Source organism: Bactrocera dorsalis, chromosome 2 (assembly GCF_023373825.1).
Source record: "Bactrocera dorsalis isolate Fly_Bdor chromosome 2, ASM2337382v1, whole genome shotgun sequence".
NCBI classification, from domain to species: Eukaryota; Metazoa; Arthropoda; class Insecta; order Diptera; family Tephritidae; genus Bactrocera; species Bactrocera dorsalis.
Genome location: NC_064304.1, coordinates 74829782 through 74845755, shown reverse-complemented (window position 1 = coordinate 74845755; position 15974 = coordinate 74829782). Strand labels below are relative to the sequence as shown.

The following is a 15974-nucleotide window of genomic DNA, read 5'->3' as shown; positions in this document are numbered from 1 at the left end:
CAATCTGCTGCTGGAGAAAATAATTCGAGCTGCAGAACTTAATCGAGCAGGTACAATCTTTTAGAAGAGTGTACAGCTGCTGGCGTATGACTATGATATTGATATCATCGACCTCAATACCCGCGCCGTTAGTTCTGCTTTTTCCAGACAGGACAGGAAGCAAAACAGGTGGGTCTGGCACTGAACGAGGGCAAGACGAAATATCCCCTCTCATCAAACAAACAGTCGTCGCGACTTGGCTTTCACGTCATTGTTGACAGTCATACCTTTGAAGTTGTAGATGGTTTCGTATATTTAGGAACCTCCAACAATGTCAGCCTGGAAATCCAATGTAGGATGACTCTTGCCAACAGGTGCTACTTCGGACTGAGTAGGCAATTGAAAAGTAAAGTCCTTTCTCGACGTACAAAAGCCAAATTCTATAAGTCGTTCATAATTCACGTCCTGCTTTATGATGCAGAGGCTTGGACCATGACATCAACTGATGAGTCGACGTTGAAAGTTTTCGAGAGAAAAGTTCTGCGAAAGATTTATGGTCATTTGCGCATTGGCCACGGCGAATATCGCATTCAATGGAACGATTAGCTGTACGAGATATACGACGACATTGACATAGTTCAGCGAATTAAAAGACAGCGGTTACGTGTTGTCCGGATGGACGAAAACACTCTAGCTCTGAAAGTATTCGACGCAGTACCCGCCGGGGAAGCTGAGGGAGAGGAAGACCTCCACTCCGTTGGAAGGGCCAAGTGGAGACGGACCTGACTTCGCTTGGAACATCCAATTGGCGCCACATAGCGAGGAGAAGAAACGACTGGCTCACTGTTGTTAACACGGATATAATCGCGTAGGCGGTGTCTACTACAGTAAAGAAGAAGAAGTTAATTCTGGGGTACCCTTTACAAATATTTCTCTCATTCATTTGCTTTTATTGGGCTTATTTTTCGGTTAAAACAATAAGAGTATTTTTCTTTCTTTTCATACTCTCAACATCTTGCTACATAGCATACGTATACAGTTATGTTCATTTAAAGGTTGTTTGCAGTTATACTAATGCTGCTGCAATATACTTATGCCAACAAATTGTCCAGGCATCATAGCCCTTGGGAAAATTTTCCGTCGTGATGGCTATCAGAGCATTCTTCGCTTTTATATTTTCTATTGAGTCAAAACAGTATCCTCGGAGTGGTCATGTGAATTTGCTGAATAGCCAGGAGTTACACAAAGGTAAATCAGGCGAATGCTGTATTGCGGCACGATATTATTTGAAATGATCACGGTTGGCCAATGCAGTATGAGATGGTGCATTATCGCACTTCTTTCTTCAGTAAATTCAGACATAGTAAAAATCGATGATCAAAGGCCTCACAAAACGACGCGTATTTCAAATACTTATAAATATTTTGATGAGAAATTTAGCATAAATGTCACTAACGGTGCTACCAACTTAAAGAAGAAAAAATTTATCGATTCAAAAAGAAGTATAAGTTAAAAATTCACCTTTTAATTTGATCACAGTAGAATATGTGTACATGTGATCATAAGCACGAGAAGAGTTTGAATTCTTATTATTGCTTGTCCGTCCGTCCATGCAAGTAATAACTTGAGTGCAAATTGATATCTTGATAAAACTGTATTGTAGATGCGGGTAGTCGGACCACTGCCACGCACAAAAAAACCTTTGAAGAAAAACTAAATTCAATATGTGAGAAATCTTAAGAATCTTTTCCCAGTAAAAGTGTATCCGCTTGGATAAAATTAATTAAATCGGGAAGTTCTCATATATCTATTTTCAAACATCTGATTTATTGTATATTTTATAGTATAATGACGTTCGTTTTACTAGCAAACCTTATGTCGAATATGTCGCTCAGTGTATGAGTTATACATAGTAAATATATGTATGTATATTTGTATAAAGTTACTTGGATTCCGATTCTCTGGTTAACGTTTTACACCTGAAATATCTTAAAGCTTTGATTCTTGCAAGTTGCAAGAGTATAAAATGTTCTGTGGCGCCTGAGCTTAACCGTTCCTTATTTGCTTTTTAATATTTTTGTGCCTTAAATTAGGAAAAATTAGACTTAACTGTTTTATTTTTAAGAGTTTATTCCATTTCGTTTTCAACTGATAATGTTGCCAAATCTGTCGGTCTTTCCTGATACAAGAAGAGCTCATCTAGGTTTTGATAAGTTTCAATTAGACAAACTACGCTCCACAATGTCCCATATCACTTGGCGCTATGTCGGTGTGTGGTCTGGCGTTGTCCTGGTGAAACACTATACCCTTCCTGTGGGCCAATTCTGGACGCTTCTGGTTGATCGTCTGCTTGAAGCGGTGCAGTTGTTCGCAGCAGATGTTAGAATTAAGCGTCTGGCCAAATGGGAGCTGCTCGTAGTGGATAATTCCCTTCCAATTGCACCAAACACACAGCAAAACCTTCCTGGCCGTCAACCCCAGCTTGGCCACTGTTTTGGAAAATTCACCGGCCGTTTTCTCTTGATATTGTCGTATGTGATCCATTTTTGGTCGCCAGTCATAATCCGCTTCAAAGGTCGAGTTCGTTCCGTTTCAGCAGCATATCAGATTATGCGGCATGGTTTCTCCGGAGGATTTGCCTTTAACGAAGGAAAACTTTAAAATAACGCGAATTTTGCCGTTAGTGAACTCCATGTTTACACGTCTATAACTGTTGAACGCAATCTCCAAACTAATCATGCATATCATCGTTTTGTAGGTTACGTCAAGACCTTTCCAAGATGTATAGCATTGCTAGATATGAGCTCTATAGCGCTTTATGCATAACCGCGAACTTCAAAAGACAAAAAGGGGGAAGGGAGATATTTGATACCTAATGTTACCAAAATAGTGTCCGTGTCCGATCATTGGAACGTACTCAAGTCCGGTTATAGGAATTGCCTTTGGATGAATAGAGAATTTCACTGTTTATTAGTACACAAATTTTCATATCGAATATTTCTTACGGCGGCTGTTGGGTCAATGTTTAGAATTATTAATTTTTTCAACAATTACATTTTTGGAAAATCTTAGCCTCGTCCAACATCTTAAGTACATATTCGCTCGTCACAGAGAGCTACAGAGAGAGGCAAGGAAAAGTAAACAACGCATGGAATAATTTAAAATGCCATTATTTATTCACTGACTTATAATGAACAATTTTTCTTATATTGAAGATACGTGCAGAATAGGAAATTGGTGCTTGGAGTTATAGCCTTTATAAATCCAGATACATAATTTTAGTGGCAGCTATTGCTCCACAAAAGCTTAAAAAACTGGCCATGCCGACTACGGCAGTCGTTGTTCCAGATATCCGTACTATAGTACCCATGCAAATGGAGAGAATGAATTGCGCCAGAAATACCATGCTGCTGACAACGGCAATATCTGTACCCAACCCACGAGTGTTGGAGCTTAAATGTGGTGTACCAGTTCCATCAAGTTCAAACTGAAATAAAAGAGGTAAGCAATGTGAATAAATGTATATTATCAATCAAATTCGAAAGGTTCAAATTGAAAAGAGAGTTAGAGCAAAGCGCGTTTTCGTAACTTTACACATTTATTTTATAGTTATATATTTTACGAAAATTCTGTTCAGAAATATAATATATTAAAACTTTATTTCTATATTTAAAGTATATGCTGGTCTGCTTGGAGTTGCTACGACCAAATAATCATATTGTTACAAAAGTAGAATTAAGTTGTATTTGTATTGCTATATGCATCCCTTATTATGAACAATAGCTGTAGGTATATGGAATAGCATTTGTCTTGGTGTAGACATCTGGCGCCGCGGCTGTCTGCTTGTCGAAACAATAGACATCTGGCGCCGCTGCTGTCTGCTTGTCTACTTAAACAATTTTTGAGTCTGGCGCCGCGGCTGAACAATAGCTGCATTTGGCGCCGTATAGCATTATAATTTCCAGACGCAATATTCTAGAAGGACACATCAGCATCAGCGAGGAGTGCGTGGCTATATAAGCCGTGGCAGCGCCAACGTAATCAACCAGTGCTAAGAGTAAACTGCTGTAGTGTAGACGAGTTGTAAAATAAAGAGATTTTGTTGAAGTGAATTAAACGGTTTTATTTGTCAATTCAGAGATACGAATCTAGTAAAGTAAACTAGTAAGGAGTAAATTCGCAACAATTGGTGTCAGAAGTGGGATTGTCAAATAATCCAAATTCAAGATGGTTAAATTCGGAGAATTGAGAATTCAGCAATTAAAAAAGGAACTGGAGGAGCGTAATTTGCCGATAAGCGGGCAAAAGGCGGATCTGCAGGCACGATTACGTGAAGCAATGGAAGCGGATAGAATTAATGTGGACGAGTTCGAATTTGTTGGGCTAGAAACTTCTACAAAGGTAGAAGAAAAAGTAGAAGAACAACGCACATCATCAAGTGTAGACATGAACTTGCTGTTAGTGGCTATTAAGCAAATAGAAAATGCAGTGCAAATAGAAAATCTTCTGGCACAGCAAATGACGCAAATAGCTGAAAATACATCACAGTTAGAGTCTCGCCTTACACAACAAATGACTGAAAAGAATACGCAGTTAGAAAATCGTTTGGTACAACAGATTACGGAAAATACTACACAACTGCAAAAAAAGTGCAAGAGAAATTTTCAAAATTTGAAGACGAATTAAGCACTTTAAAAAATGACGAAGAAAATTTAAAATCAGAAGTTCTTCAATTAAGTAATCGTGTGCGAGAACTGCAACTACATGGCCCTGCACCATCAACAAATAATCAAAGATTGAAGGCACCCACATTCGATGGAAGTATTCCATTTTAAATTTTCAAACTACAGTTTGAAAAGACAGCAATGGCCAATAACTGGAATGCAGCGGACAAAGTGGCGTCCTTGTTTGTATCATTGAAAGGACCTGCGGCAGAAATCCTTCAGACTATTCCAGACTGTGAACGGGACAACTATGAGGCATTGATGAGTGCGATAGAAAGACGATATGGTAGTGAGCACTGGAAACAAATATACCAGATCGAGCTGCAAAATAGGGGTCAGAAGATGAACGAGTCATTGCAAGAGTTCGCAACTGAAATAGAACGACTGGCTCATTTGGCAAATGCAGATGCACCTGTGGATTACATTGAGAGGGTAAAAATTCAACGTTTCATAAATGGAATTCGTGATGTGGACACCAAACGCGCCACATATGCATTGCCGAAAAGAACGTTTGCTGAAACGGTTTCGCACGCCCTCACACAGGAAACAGCTTCCCTACTAAGTAAACCAGCACACAAAGTACAAAGAGTTGAAATGGAACAACCAGCGCCGATGGAAGAAATATTGAAGACTCTGAAGACAATTGCTGCACAGCGAGTAAATACAACAGGCAGATGTTTCAACTGTGGAAAAGCGGGTCACTTTGCCCGAAATTGCAATATAAAGGTAAACCCATCAAAACGGAAACAACCAACAGATAACGAGGACGGAGCATCCACATCTCACAAGTCGTTAAACTAAAACGGAACAGTTCAAAGGGGCGTGAGCTGGTTCCCACAACTATTTGCCCCGCCATCTCGATATCACAAATAGGTCGCCATGACAACAATCTTACTATCAACGGCATCGTAAATGGACGACTGTCAACGCTTACTTTGGATACTGGTGCCACACATTCAATTATCCGACCGGATGTGGTAAGAGGAACGGTTGAACCATTTGTACAAATGAGCATCCTCCCCCGGCCTCAACACACACACCATATTACCACACCACATCGATTAACACTTACATCACTAACACGCAACATTCACCACACCACACCACATCGATTAACACTTACATCACTAACACGCAACATTCACCACACCACATCACCTCGATTAAAGCTTACATCCTACACGAGAGCAGCACACCGACACCTACACACACACGTACATCGCCCACAGTCATACCATCCTATTCAGCGCCAACGGGGATAGAGAAGGATCGATGATCAGATTCAGTTCAGTTCGTTTGCGACATAATCAGCGATCGGTCGACTCTATCCGCGCCCTCCCGTTTGTGAAACCAACCACATAGTTACTTTTCATTTTTGACATAATTCGCTTAAATAAAGCATAAACCCTCTTTCAATTATTGAGTGCGCTTTTTTTTGAATCTTTTAGTGAAGTGGAAAACCATTAAAAAAGGTGAGTGCATTGCTGCTACATGGTCCTTCGAGCCATACAGAAAGGCACAGTGGTAAAAAGTTAAAAAATTAAGTGCAGTGACACAAAATACGGAAAATTAAGTGCAGTGACACAAAATACGGAAAGTTAAGTGCAGTGACACAAAATACGAAATTAAACTTGGTGACAAAAAAAAAAAATTCAAGAAAATATATACATATATACACATATGTACAAAGCATTCAGATAAAGATCGTGATACAACAACAAAAAAAAGTGAAAGTGCAGTCACCTAACCAAAATAAGCAAAGTGCAGTGAAGAATATTCAAGTGCAAAAACATAAGGAAAAAACGAAACAGTGACAACTAATACAAACCCCCCCACGTCAAAAACAACACAATAATTCAACATTTTCTAATGCTACGAACAAAATAAAAACGGGCGCGAAACTTAAAAAATCATTTTAAATTAATATATGTACATATAATAAAATTAAAATTAAAAGAAACAACAACACAGCGGAACAGGAGCGACCAGCGACTCAGCAACAGAACAAACAACGGAAAGCTAAAACCCACCCGATTCTGCCGAACTAGCATACATCCCCCAAAACCCTTGATGAAAATACAAGTGAGTGTATCCATTCCTCATTGATTTTTATCATTTTATATAATATATGTATATATGTATGTATCGTTGCTCCAACGGCCAACAGCATAAAACCGATAGCTACTAAATCCGTTTAATAAAAACGGTTAGTGAAAGCTCGGCGGTAAATTGAGTTACCGATATAATCGCATAGCAAAACGGAAAATAATATATATATATACATGTGTATCCGCAATATACATGTATATATAATTAAATAAATTATTATTCTTTGCCCTTAATACTTCCTTCGTGTATACAATACACACAATCCACAAAACAATAAAACATATAAAATATATTTTTTCAAGTATTTACTTGCTAATTATTCTGGCAATACCGCTACGGCTTAGTAACTGTGAGAGGGATACTTGCAAATGCAATACCGCTTCAGATTATTCAGCCGTGAGAGGGATAATTGCAAATTATATTGACAATACCGCTTCAGCGTATTAAGCTGTGAGAGGGATTGCATCAAAAGTAAGCAAGGGCAGAGAAAAGAAAAACATAAAAATAACGAATACAAACATACATATATACATATCCGCAAACGACATATACATACTTAACCAAATTGTGATACGTATATACATATACTTATATACAAATATATACATTAGCGCTTTCGGCGCAGCGTTCTAACCACGAACTATTATTTACATACATATATTGCCGTAAATATTCAAATTTTTGTATACCTACAACCTGTAGGATACAAGAAAATAAGTCAAAGGAGTTAAATAAACGGTGCGGAAAATCAGCATAATACATACCCTTGTACATACATACATACAAATATTGAAAGTCCAATTTTGGCGATTTCCGAGCATTTTCTTGTTACTTGTCAAACAAGAACAAGCATAATTGCACATTTTTCATTTAACGCATATTATATGCACATAAAATCCACATATATGTATAAAGGGTATTGACCTAGTGTTCATAGCGCGCTGATACAAGGGCATACTGATAAAACCGTAAAAAATATTTTTCCGATTTAAAAAAAAAAAAAAAAAAAAAAGCAAGTAAATACGCGAGCACTAAAAGCTATAACGCATTCTTAAATTAAAAGAGCTTAAAAGAGCTTTCGGTTACATATATATTCTAACAATTCAATTTTCGGAAATATTATAATAACTCTTATTTATTGAAAAGAGTTATCGATACCACATTTTTCTATTATAATAAAATATACACATATATTTTATTTATTAAAATTTTCTGAATGAGCACAGATTCAAAAGAATCTAAAGCAGAATTCTTAAGAATTCCAAAAATGTTTACTGATGATAAAAGTCCATGTACACCTGCAGAAGCTACACGCTCAAAGCAAGGTGCTACAAAGCAAAAACGGGGGAAAGACATTTCTTATATTAAGTTCATTTCCGAGAGTGACAGCTTAATTAAATACTGCACTCGATTTGCATCTTCACCGATTCAGGACAACTCTGAATCGGTACTAGAAATAAAAAATAAATCTATTGACAATTTTTGGACACGCCTCCAAGCTGCATACGACGCAATAGTAGAAACTGATGATTCAGATCTACCTGAAAATCTCAAATCTTCGGCTTACGCCAAATACGAAAATTGCTTAGACCGCTATGAAGACACAAAAGCAATGATATCAGATCAATTAAAGCTTATTAAGTCAATTTCACCTACTCCCCACAGTAGAGTAGAGTTACCACAATTACAAGCCCAAGAGGCAAGTTCAGGCATTCATCTCAAAGTGCCAGCGTGTGATACGGAAATATTTCATGGAGGTTATGAACAATGGCCGTCCTTCCGGGACATGTTTACAGCCGTGTACATAAACCATCCGAAATTACCACAGGCGCAAAAACTGTATCACCTCCGATACAAAACTAAAGGTCAAGCAGGCGTAATAGTCAAGCAGTTCGCATTGAATGACGATAATTTTAATCTAGCTTGGGAAGCTTTAAGACAAAGATACGAAAATGAGAGAATATTAGTTGACAAGCAAGTAACGATACTTATGAACTTGCCTAAAATTCAAAGAGAAACCAGTGAAGAATTCATGAAACTAGAATCCACTGTTTCAAATTGTTTGTCGGTTCTATCGACACAAAATATTCCCACTCACAATTGGGATCCTATTCTGGTAAACATATGTACCGCCGCATTACCAGAAAAATCATTACTTTTGTGGGAGCAATCGCTCTCATCAAGAAGAAAATGCCCAACGTGGCAGCAGATGAAAGATTTCTTAACTACCCAATACGAAATTGCGGAAAGGGTAGACAGAAAAGTAGTCAGAACTAAAAACGTTCAACAAGACTTAAATCGAAGCTTCAATAGACCCCAAGCCGGAAGCAACAACAATTTAAACAGAAGCTTTTTCAAAACACAATCGTTCACATCTGAACAAAATAAATTCACGTCATGCGAACTATGTTCTGGAGGGCATAAGTTAAAAGCTTGCGAGAAATTTAAAAAAATGAATGTCACTGAAAGGAACAACTTTGTCAGGTCAAAAAGACTCTGTACAAACTGCTTGTCCCACTCACACAATCTCAATACTTGCGAAAGCAAATTTAATTGCGTATATTGCCACAAAAGGCATCACTCTATGTTACATCTCAATAACTTTCCCAACACAGCTCATAGCAGCGCTTTTTCAAAAAAAGCCACGGGTTTAGTTGCCACAGCAACTCCCGAAACAAAAGAAAATTGCCAAGAAACACCATGTTGTTCAAAGGCATTAAAAACTCAAACGCTACACAGCGAAAATCATAGTAGAGTACTACTACCCACAGCAGTTGTCTCCATCGAACATCGAGGAGAACTGTTCAAACTAAGAGGCCTTATAGACCAAGGATCGCAACGATCATTCATAGCGTCTAGGGCACAAAATAGGCTAAAACTGCCAACAAAACATGCCAACTATGAAATTACGGGAATGGGCGGACGAGTAGTACAAAACTCAAGTAAAATCTGCCCCATTACCCTAATTTCCCCCAAAGCGGATAAGCGCATTCAAGCAAATGCTATTGTCTTACCGCAACTAACAAACATGCTTCCAAGCTATCAAATAAATAGCAAGCATTGGGATAAAATTTCACACCTGACACTGGCAGATCCCAATTGCAACACGCCAGCTCAGATAGACATCTTAATAGGCAGCGACCTTATACCGCAAATCATATTAGAAGGTGTTGAAAAAATTTCGAAAACACTACTGGCTCAAAATACCATTTTCGGATGGGTCCTAAGTGGACTAGTTGCGGAACCAGTCACAGCCATGACAACTCAAGTTGAGGAAATCTCAAACGAGTACCTCAATTCACAATTGAGAAAGTTTTGGGAGTTAGAAGAACTCCCCCCCATTTCAATTACAACACCAGAAGATCAGTATTGTGAAGACTTTTACAAAGCCACAACTACTCGATCAGCTAATGGTCGGTATGTCGTACGACTACCAATAAAACAACAATTTCCAGACACACTCGCCTTGGGTCACTCTCGCACCTCTGCAATACAGCAGTTTCTAAGTATGGAGAAAAACCTACTTAGAAAAGGTGAGCTTAAACAAGTTTATGATGGTGTCGTGGAAGAATACCTTCATTTAGATCACATGGAGGAAGTAAGCCCATGTGAAAAAATCATAAGAGGCAAATATTACTCTTTCTACTTGCCACATCATGCAGTAGTAAAGCCTGAGAAGAAAACAACAAAAGTTCGAGTTGTATTCAATGCTTCACGATCCACGAGCTCAGGTAATTCCCTAAATGATATTCTATTTACGGGACCCACACTCCAACCAGATTTAATGCTCCTCATATTGAACTGGCGTATATACAAATACGTATTCAATGGGGATGTCGAAAAAATGTATCGACAAATACTGGTTCATAAAGATGATCAAGATTTTCAGCGGATTACTTTCCGAAAATCTGCCAATAGTCCACTACGCGACTTTAAATTGAAAACAGTTACTTTTGGCGTAAACTGTGCCCCATATCTAGCCATTCGTACACTACACGAACTGGCAGAAGACACAAAGCCAGAATTTCCACTGGCAACACAAGTCTTAAAAACGCAAACGTATGTAGACGATATCCTGTCTGGAAGCCACAGTCTTCCACAAGCATACGAGACCTTATCACAGGTAATAAATGCCCTCAATACCGCAGGGTTTCCTTTAAAAAAAATTACTGCCAATCACCCAAATATTTTAAAAAATATTCCTAAAGACCATTTGTTGGATACTAATTTCCTTATATTTGAAAAGGATAGTACAACAAAAACACTAGGCATCCAATGGAATGCGATATCGGACCAGTTTTCATACACGACTGAGTCCATATCCGCATTATCCGCCATTACAAAACGCCAAATTCTCTCCTCGGTGGCAAAACTTTTTGACCCCGCAGGATGGCTTTCGCCAATTATGATACAAGCGAAAATCTTGATCCAAGAATTATGGCTAGACGGAACCGACTGGGACGAACAAGTGAAACCTCTTCGCTTAGAAAAATGGTCCCAGTTCGCTAATAATTTGAACGACATCTCGAAGATACAAATTCCACGGTGGGTAAACTATTCCCCCGAATACAAAGTGGAACTACACGGTTTCTGCGACGCCTCTGAAAAGGCATATTGTGCCACTATTTATGTGCGCACACAAAGCGATATTGCAACCACAAGCCACTTATTAGCGGCAAAAGCAAAAGTTGCGCCTCTAAAAACGATAAGTCTACCACGACTTGAACTCTGTGGCGCTCTGCTACTAGCAAAGCTAGCTTCAATGGTGCAGACCCACTTAAATATGGCGAAATACAGATTATATTTATGGTCCGATTCCGAGATAGTTCTAGCCTGGTTAGAAAAACCACCACATGCGTGGAAAACTTATATTTCTAATCGAACATCTGAAATACTTGACCTAGTAGGATCAGCCACTTGGCGTCACGTAGCCAGTGCTGACAATCCTGCTGATCTAGGTACAAGAGGATGCAAGCCTCTGCATCTTGCCACCTCCACCCTCTGGTGGAATGGCCCCCGATGGTTAACAGAATCTCCCGATTCTTGGCCACAATCGCCCATGCGCAACATACTTGCCCCAGAAAGTCGTAAAATCGACACTTATCTTGCAACATTGGATGACACTGACATCCTTGAACGATTTTCATCGTTTCCCCGAGCCCTCCGGGTAGTTGCCTATATTCTCAAGTTTTTAGAGCGGCTCAAACTTAAAGTTAAAGGAGCAACTTATCTCCATTGCGATAAATTGACGCACCAAGACTTACAAAAAGCAAAGGTCGCTCTTATCGCTGCAACCCAAACGCGCTACTTCAGCCGCGATGTAGAATTACTAAGAGAATCGAAGCCTATCGATAAAAAGAGCTCACTCTTAGTCCTAAACCCATTTCTAGATTCGAAGGGTTTACTTCGTGCGAATGGTCGGCTTGCTAATTCAAGCCTAACGTACAATGAACGCCACCCTATAATCATACCAGAGAGGTGTCCGTTTGCCACGTTATTTATTAGATATATCCACACACTAATGCTCCATGCCGAACATCGCCTCATGCAACATATGGTCCGCCAAGAGCTGTACATACCCCGACTGAAGCCCCAAATAAAAAAGTGCATTTTCATGTGCAAAATCTGCACTATGCATAAGCAGAAAATGCGATCACAGATTATGGCAGCACTTCCACCTGAACGCTGCAATTTTGCTCTGCCGTTCACCACTACAGGTGTAGATTTTGCTGGGCCTTTTATGATAAAGGCATCCATGTTAAGGTCTCCTACCCTCATGAAAGGCTACGTGGCTGTTTTTGTCTGTTTCACGACAAAAGCAGTACACCTTGAGCTATGTACCAGTCTGATAACGGAGGCTTTTCTCGCGGCATTTGCTCGCTTCGTCGGAAGACGTGGCTTTCCATCCAAAATCATGAGCGATAATGGCAAAACATTCATTGGAGCTCAACGAGCCACAGAGAAACAGTTTGTCGATTTCTCTAAACAAGTATCACCTGACATCGTACAAAAGTACGCACCCCAAGGTATCAATTGGCAGTTTATCCCCCCAAGCGCTCCACATATGGGTGGCTTATGGGAGTCTGCCGTAAAAAGCTTCAAATCTCATTTTAAAAAGATAGCTGGCAACCACAAATTTAATTTCGAAGAATTCACGACCCTCTTAATTAGAATTGAAGCCGTTCTTAATTCACGGCCTCTCGCTGCACTCTCGCAAGATCCCTCAGATTTTACTGCCCTCACGCCAGGGCATTTTCTTAAAGGAGCACCCATTCTGGCCACACCTGAGCCAGGCGTGGAGTCGCTTTCCTTATTAAACCGTTGGGAAAGAATTAAAATTCTCCATCATGACTTCAGTCGTCGATGGAAAGATGATTATTTAAAGGACCTCCACAGAAGGTACCGATGGAAAACAACAGAAAATGCGCCTAAGCTTGGAGATTGTGTCTTGATCAATGACGATTGTCTCCCCCCCACCGAATGGCGGCTTGGCCGCATAGAGAAGCTCTACTACGGCTCCGATGGTCATATTCGCGTAGTCGATCTCCGTACACAAACGGGAACGCTAACCAGGCCGGTCGTTAAGCTATGCTTTTTGCCAACCGCGGATAAAACCGAAAAGTAAATCGAAAATAACGTACCGTAACTAATAAACAAAGAAACGAAAAATAAATAATGATAAAATGCTCCAATATCAGTAACTAGCAACAAAAACCAAGAAAAGAGAGTCGATCCACATGACGACTCACTCGTGCCACATTTCGTGGCACCAATGCCTATATGAATATATATGTATGTATATGTCAACTAAAATAAAATCTTTTAACAGATAACAATGGATGCCGAGATGCCAACTACGCCCACGCCCACAATACGTTCGGCAGTTACTGTTCCGCGCTCGAAGACTGCACCAGTCGCAGCGCCGCGAACCACCATCGCCCCCGCAGCTCCCCGAGCAGTTTCAACGGCTCCACAAAACGACACGCGATCAACGGCTCCGGAACCACCTCAACTCGAATGCGCCCTATGTCGCCGTCGTTATCGGTTGCCCCGCTGTGGCATCTTTAAGGGGATGACCCCTCAGCAGCGCCAGCAGATCGCTCAGGCACATGGGCATTGTCTGAACTGTCTGGCGCCCACCCATCGTACGCAGGAGTGCACAACGGGCTACCAGTGCCAAGTGTGCATGGGTCACCACCATACGCTGTTACACCGCACAGGCGTACTCGATGGCGGACGTCGTAATGCTCCTCGCAGCCGTAATGCCATCAGAGGACCCCAGCGATCGCAACCACGCAGGCCGGCCTACCCTACGGAGAACTCCCGTTCCTGGCGTCACCGCTCTCCTACACCGAACCGGAGGCGCCAGCCAAGGCCGCAATCGCGTCGTTCCACCGGCCTCAGCAACGTGGTAGCCACGTTACAACGGCTTCAGAGGCTACTAGGCTAGACACTCGCCTAGGGGGGCCAGGATGTACAAATGAGCATCCTCCCCCGGCCTCAACACACACACCATATTACCACACCACATCGATTAACACTTACATCACTAACACGCAACATTCACCACACCACACCACATCGATTAACACTTACATCACTAACACGCAACATTCACCACACCACATCACCTCGATTAAAGCTTACATCCTACACGAGAGCAGCACACCGACACCTACACACACACGTACATCGCCCACAGTCATACCATCCTATTCAGCGCCAACGGGGATAGAGAAGGATCGATGATCAGATTCAGTTCAGTTCGTTTGCGACATAATCAGCGATCGGTCGACTCTATCCGCGCCCTCCCGTTTGTGAAACCAACCACATAGTTACTTTTCATTTTTGACATAATTCGCTTAAATAAAGCATAAACCCCCTTTCAATTATTGAGTGCGCTTTTTTTGAATCTTTTAGTGAAGTGGAAAACCATTAAAAAAGGTGAGTGCATTGCTGCTACACCATTAGTCGGTTGCAAGCTTCGAACGGCCACCGGGGAGGAAGCAGCTGTCGCGGGAAAAGTGTTTTGCGAAGTGATGATTGGTACCCTGGAAGTTAATCACACCTTCTTCGTAGCAGAAATCACGGATGAAATTATAATGGGAGTAGATTTCATGATTGATCACGGGGTTACTTTGGATTTAAACAAGCAAATGCCAATGGTTGCAGCCATAGAATCAGTCTTATTACTTTCCGGACAAACCCTGTATGTAGTATATTGGAGTTGAAGTAGTATAGATCTGATTTTACCAGATTTTATCTATTAACTATTATCATGCTAAGAAAATGTTCTCTGAGTATAATTAAGCTTCCTCACACGCAATCAACAATCCTGTGGAGTAAAGCCAGCCAGATGTTCGAAAATCCTGATATTAGTTTTATGAAGGTCCTGTTTGCACATTGTGCAAAGTTTCATCCCGTCTTCTTAATTCAACTTTTATCCTGATCACTTATTATGATTATAAAACCCCTGTATCTATCTAGCTTATTTTAGGTGATATGTACAGACTTTATTGAACAAAACTGTGACAAAAAAGTGTGACTGAAATAGGTAAGGAATACGAGGCACCCCTCCAGGAACAACATAAAAAGATACATTGAGTAATGAGGTATAGTCATGATTCTGGCTAAGCAGTTACAGTTATACCCAACTATTTCTACTCTTGCGTCGTCGCCGCGCGCCTATAAACATGAGTAAGTGTTCGCTGAAGTCTACATACAGCGTCTGTTCAGCAGAGGTACGGATGCGAGACGAGGTATTCAAATACGGCCTCGAAGAACTGACAATGTGCCTACATCAATTATTTCCAAAATAATCGTAAACGTTCACAAGTGCCGCGGTTTTTGTATATATAGAATTTTTAGGCATCTAAAATTAAAGAAGTAAAGCAGAAATGCTTCCAATACGTAGTGCAGTGTGGAATATTTTTCCAAAGAAAATTCATCCGATGAACGTTGCAAGTTTTGCTACAAGATATTAATCGAATAATACATCAAATATTATTCAGCATTCAACGATACCATAAGACGAACTAGGTTTTTTTGTTAATGCACCGGTTTTCGAGCTAATCGTGACGTAGTAACTGCATGGGATGAAATGAAATTCGTGTATTCAAAACTTTATCTACTTGCACAAAAGTATTGCTTTTTTAACAGTTC

At 40.3% G+C, this 15974-nt stretch overlaps 1 protein-coding gene across 3 annotated transcripts in view; it reads right to left on the bottom strand.

Annotated features, from left to right (window-relative positions):
• Positions 1-3133: 3133 nt before the first annotated feature.
• Positions 3134-15974, bottom strand: part of LOC105223097 (proton-associated sugar transporter A) — a 176438-nt gene continuing 163597 nt past the window's right edge. For all 3 annotated transcript variants that reach the window (XM_049450002.1, XM_049450001.1, XM_049450000.1), the window contains exon 8: positions 3134-3466. In XM_049450002.1, coding sequence (XP_049305959.1) covers positions 3236-3466 — 231 coding nt within the window. In that variant the 3' untranslated portion in view covers positions 3134-3235. The remainder of the gene's footprint in view (positions 3467-15974) is intronic.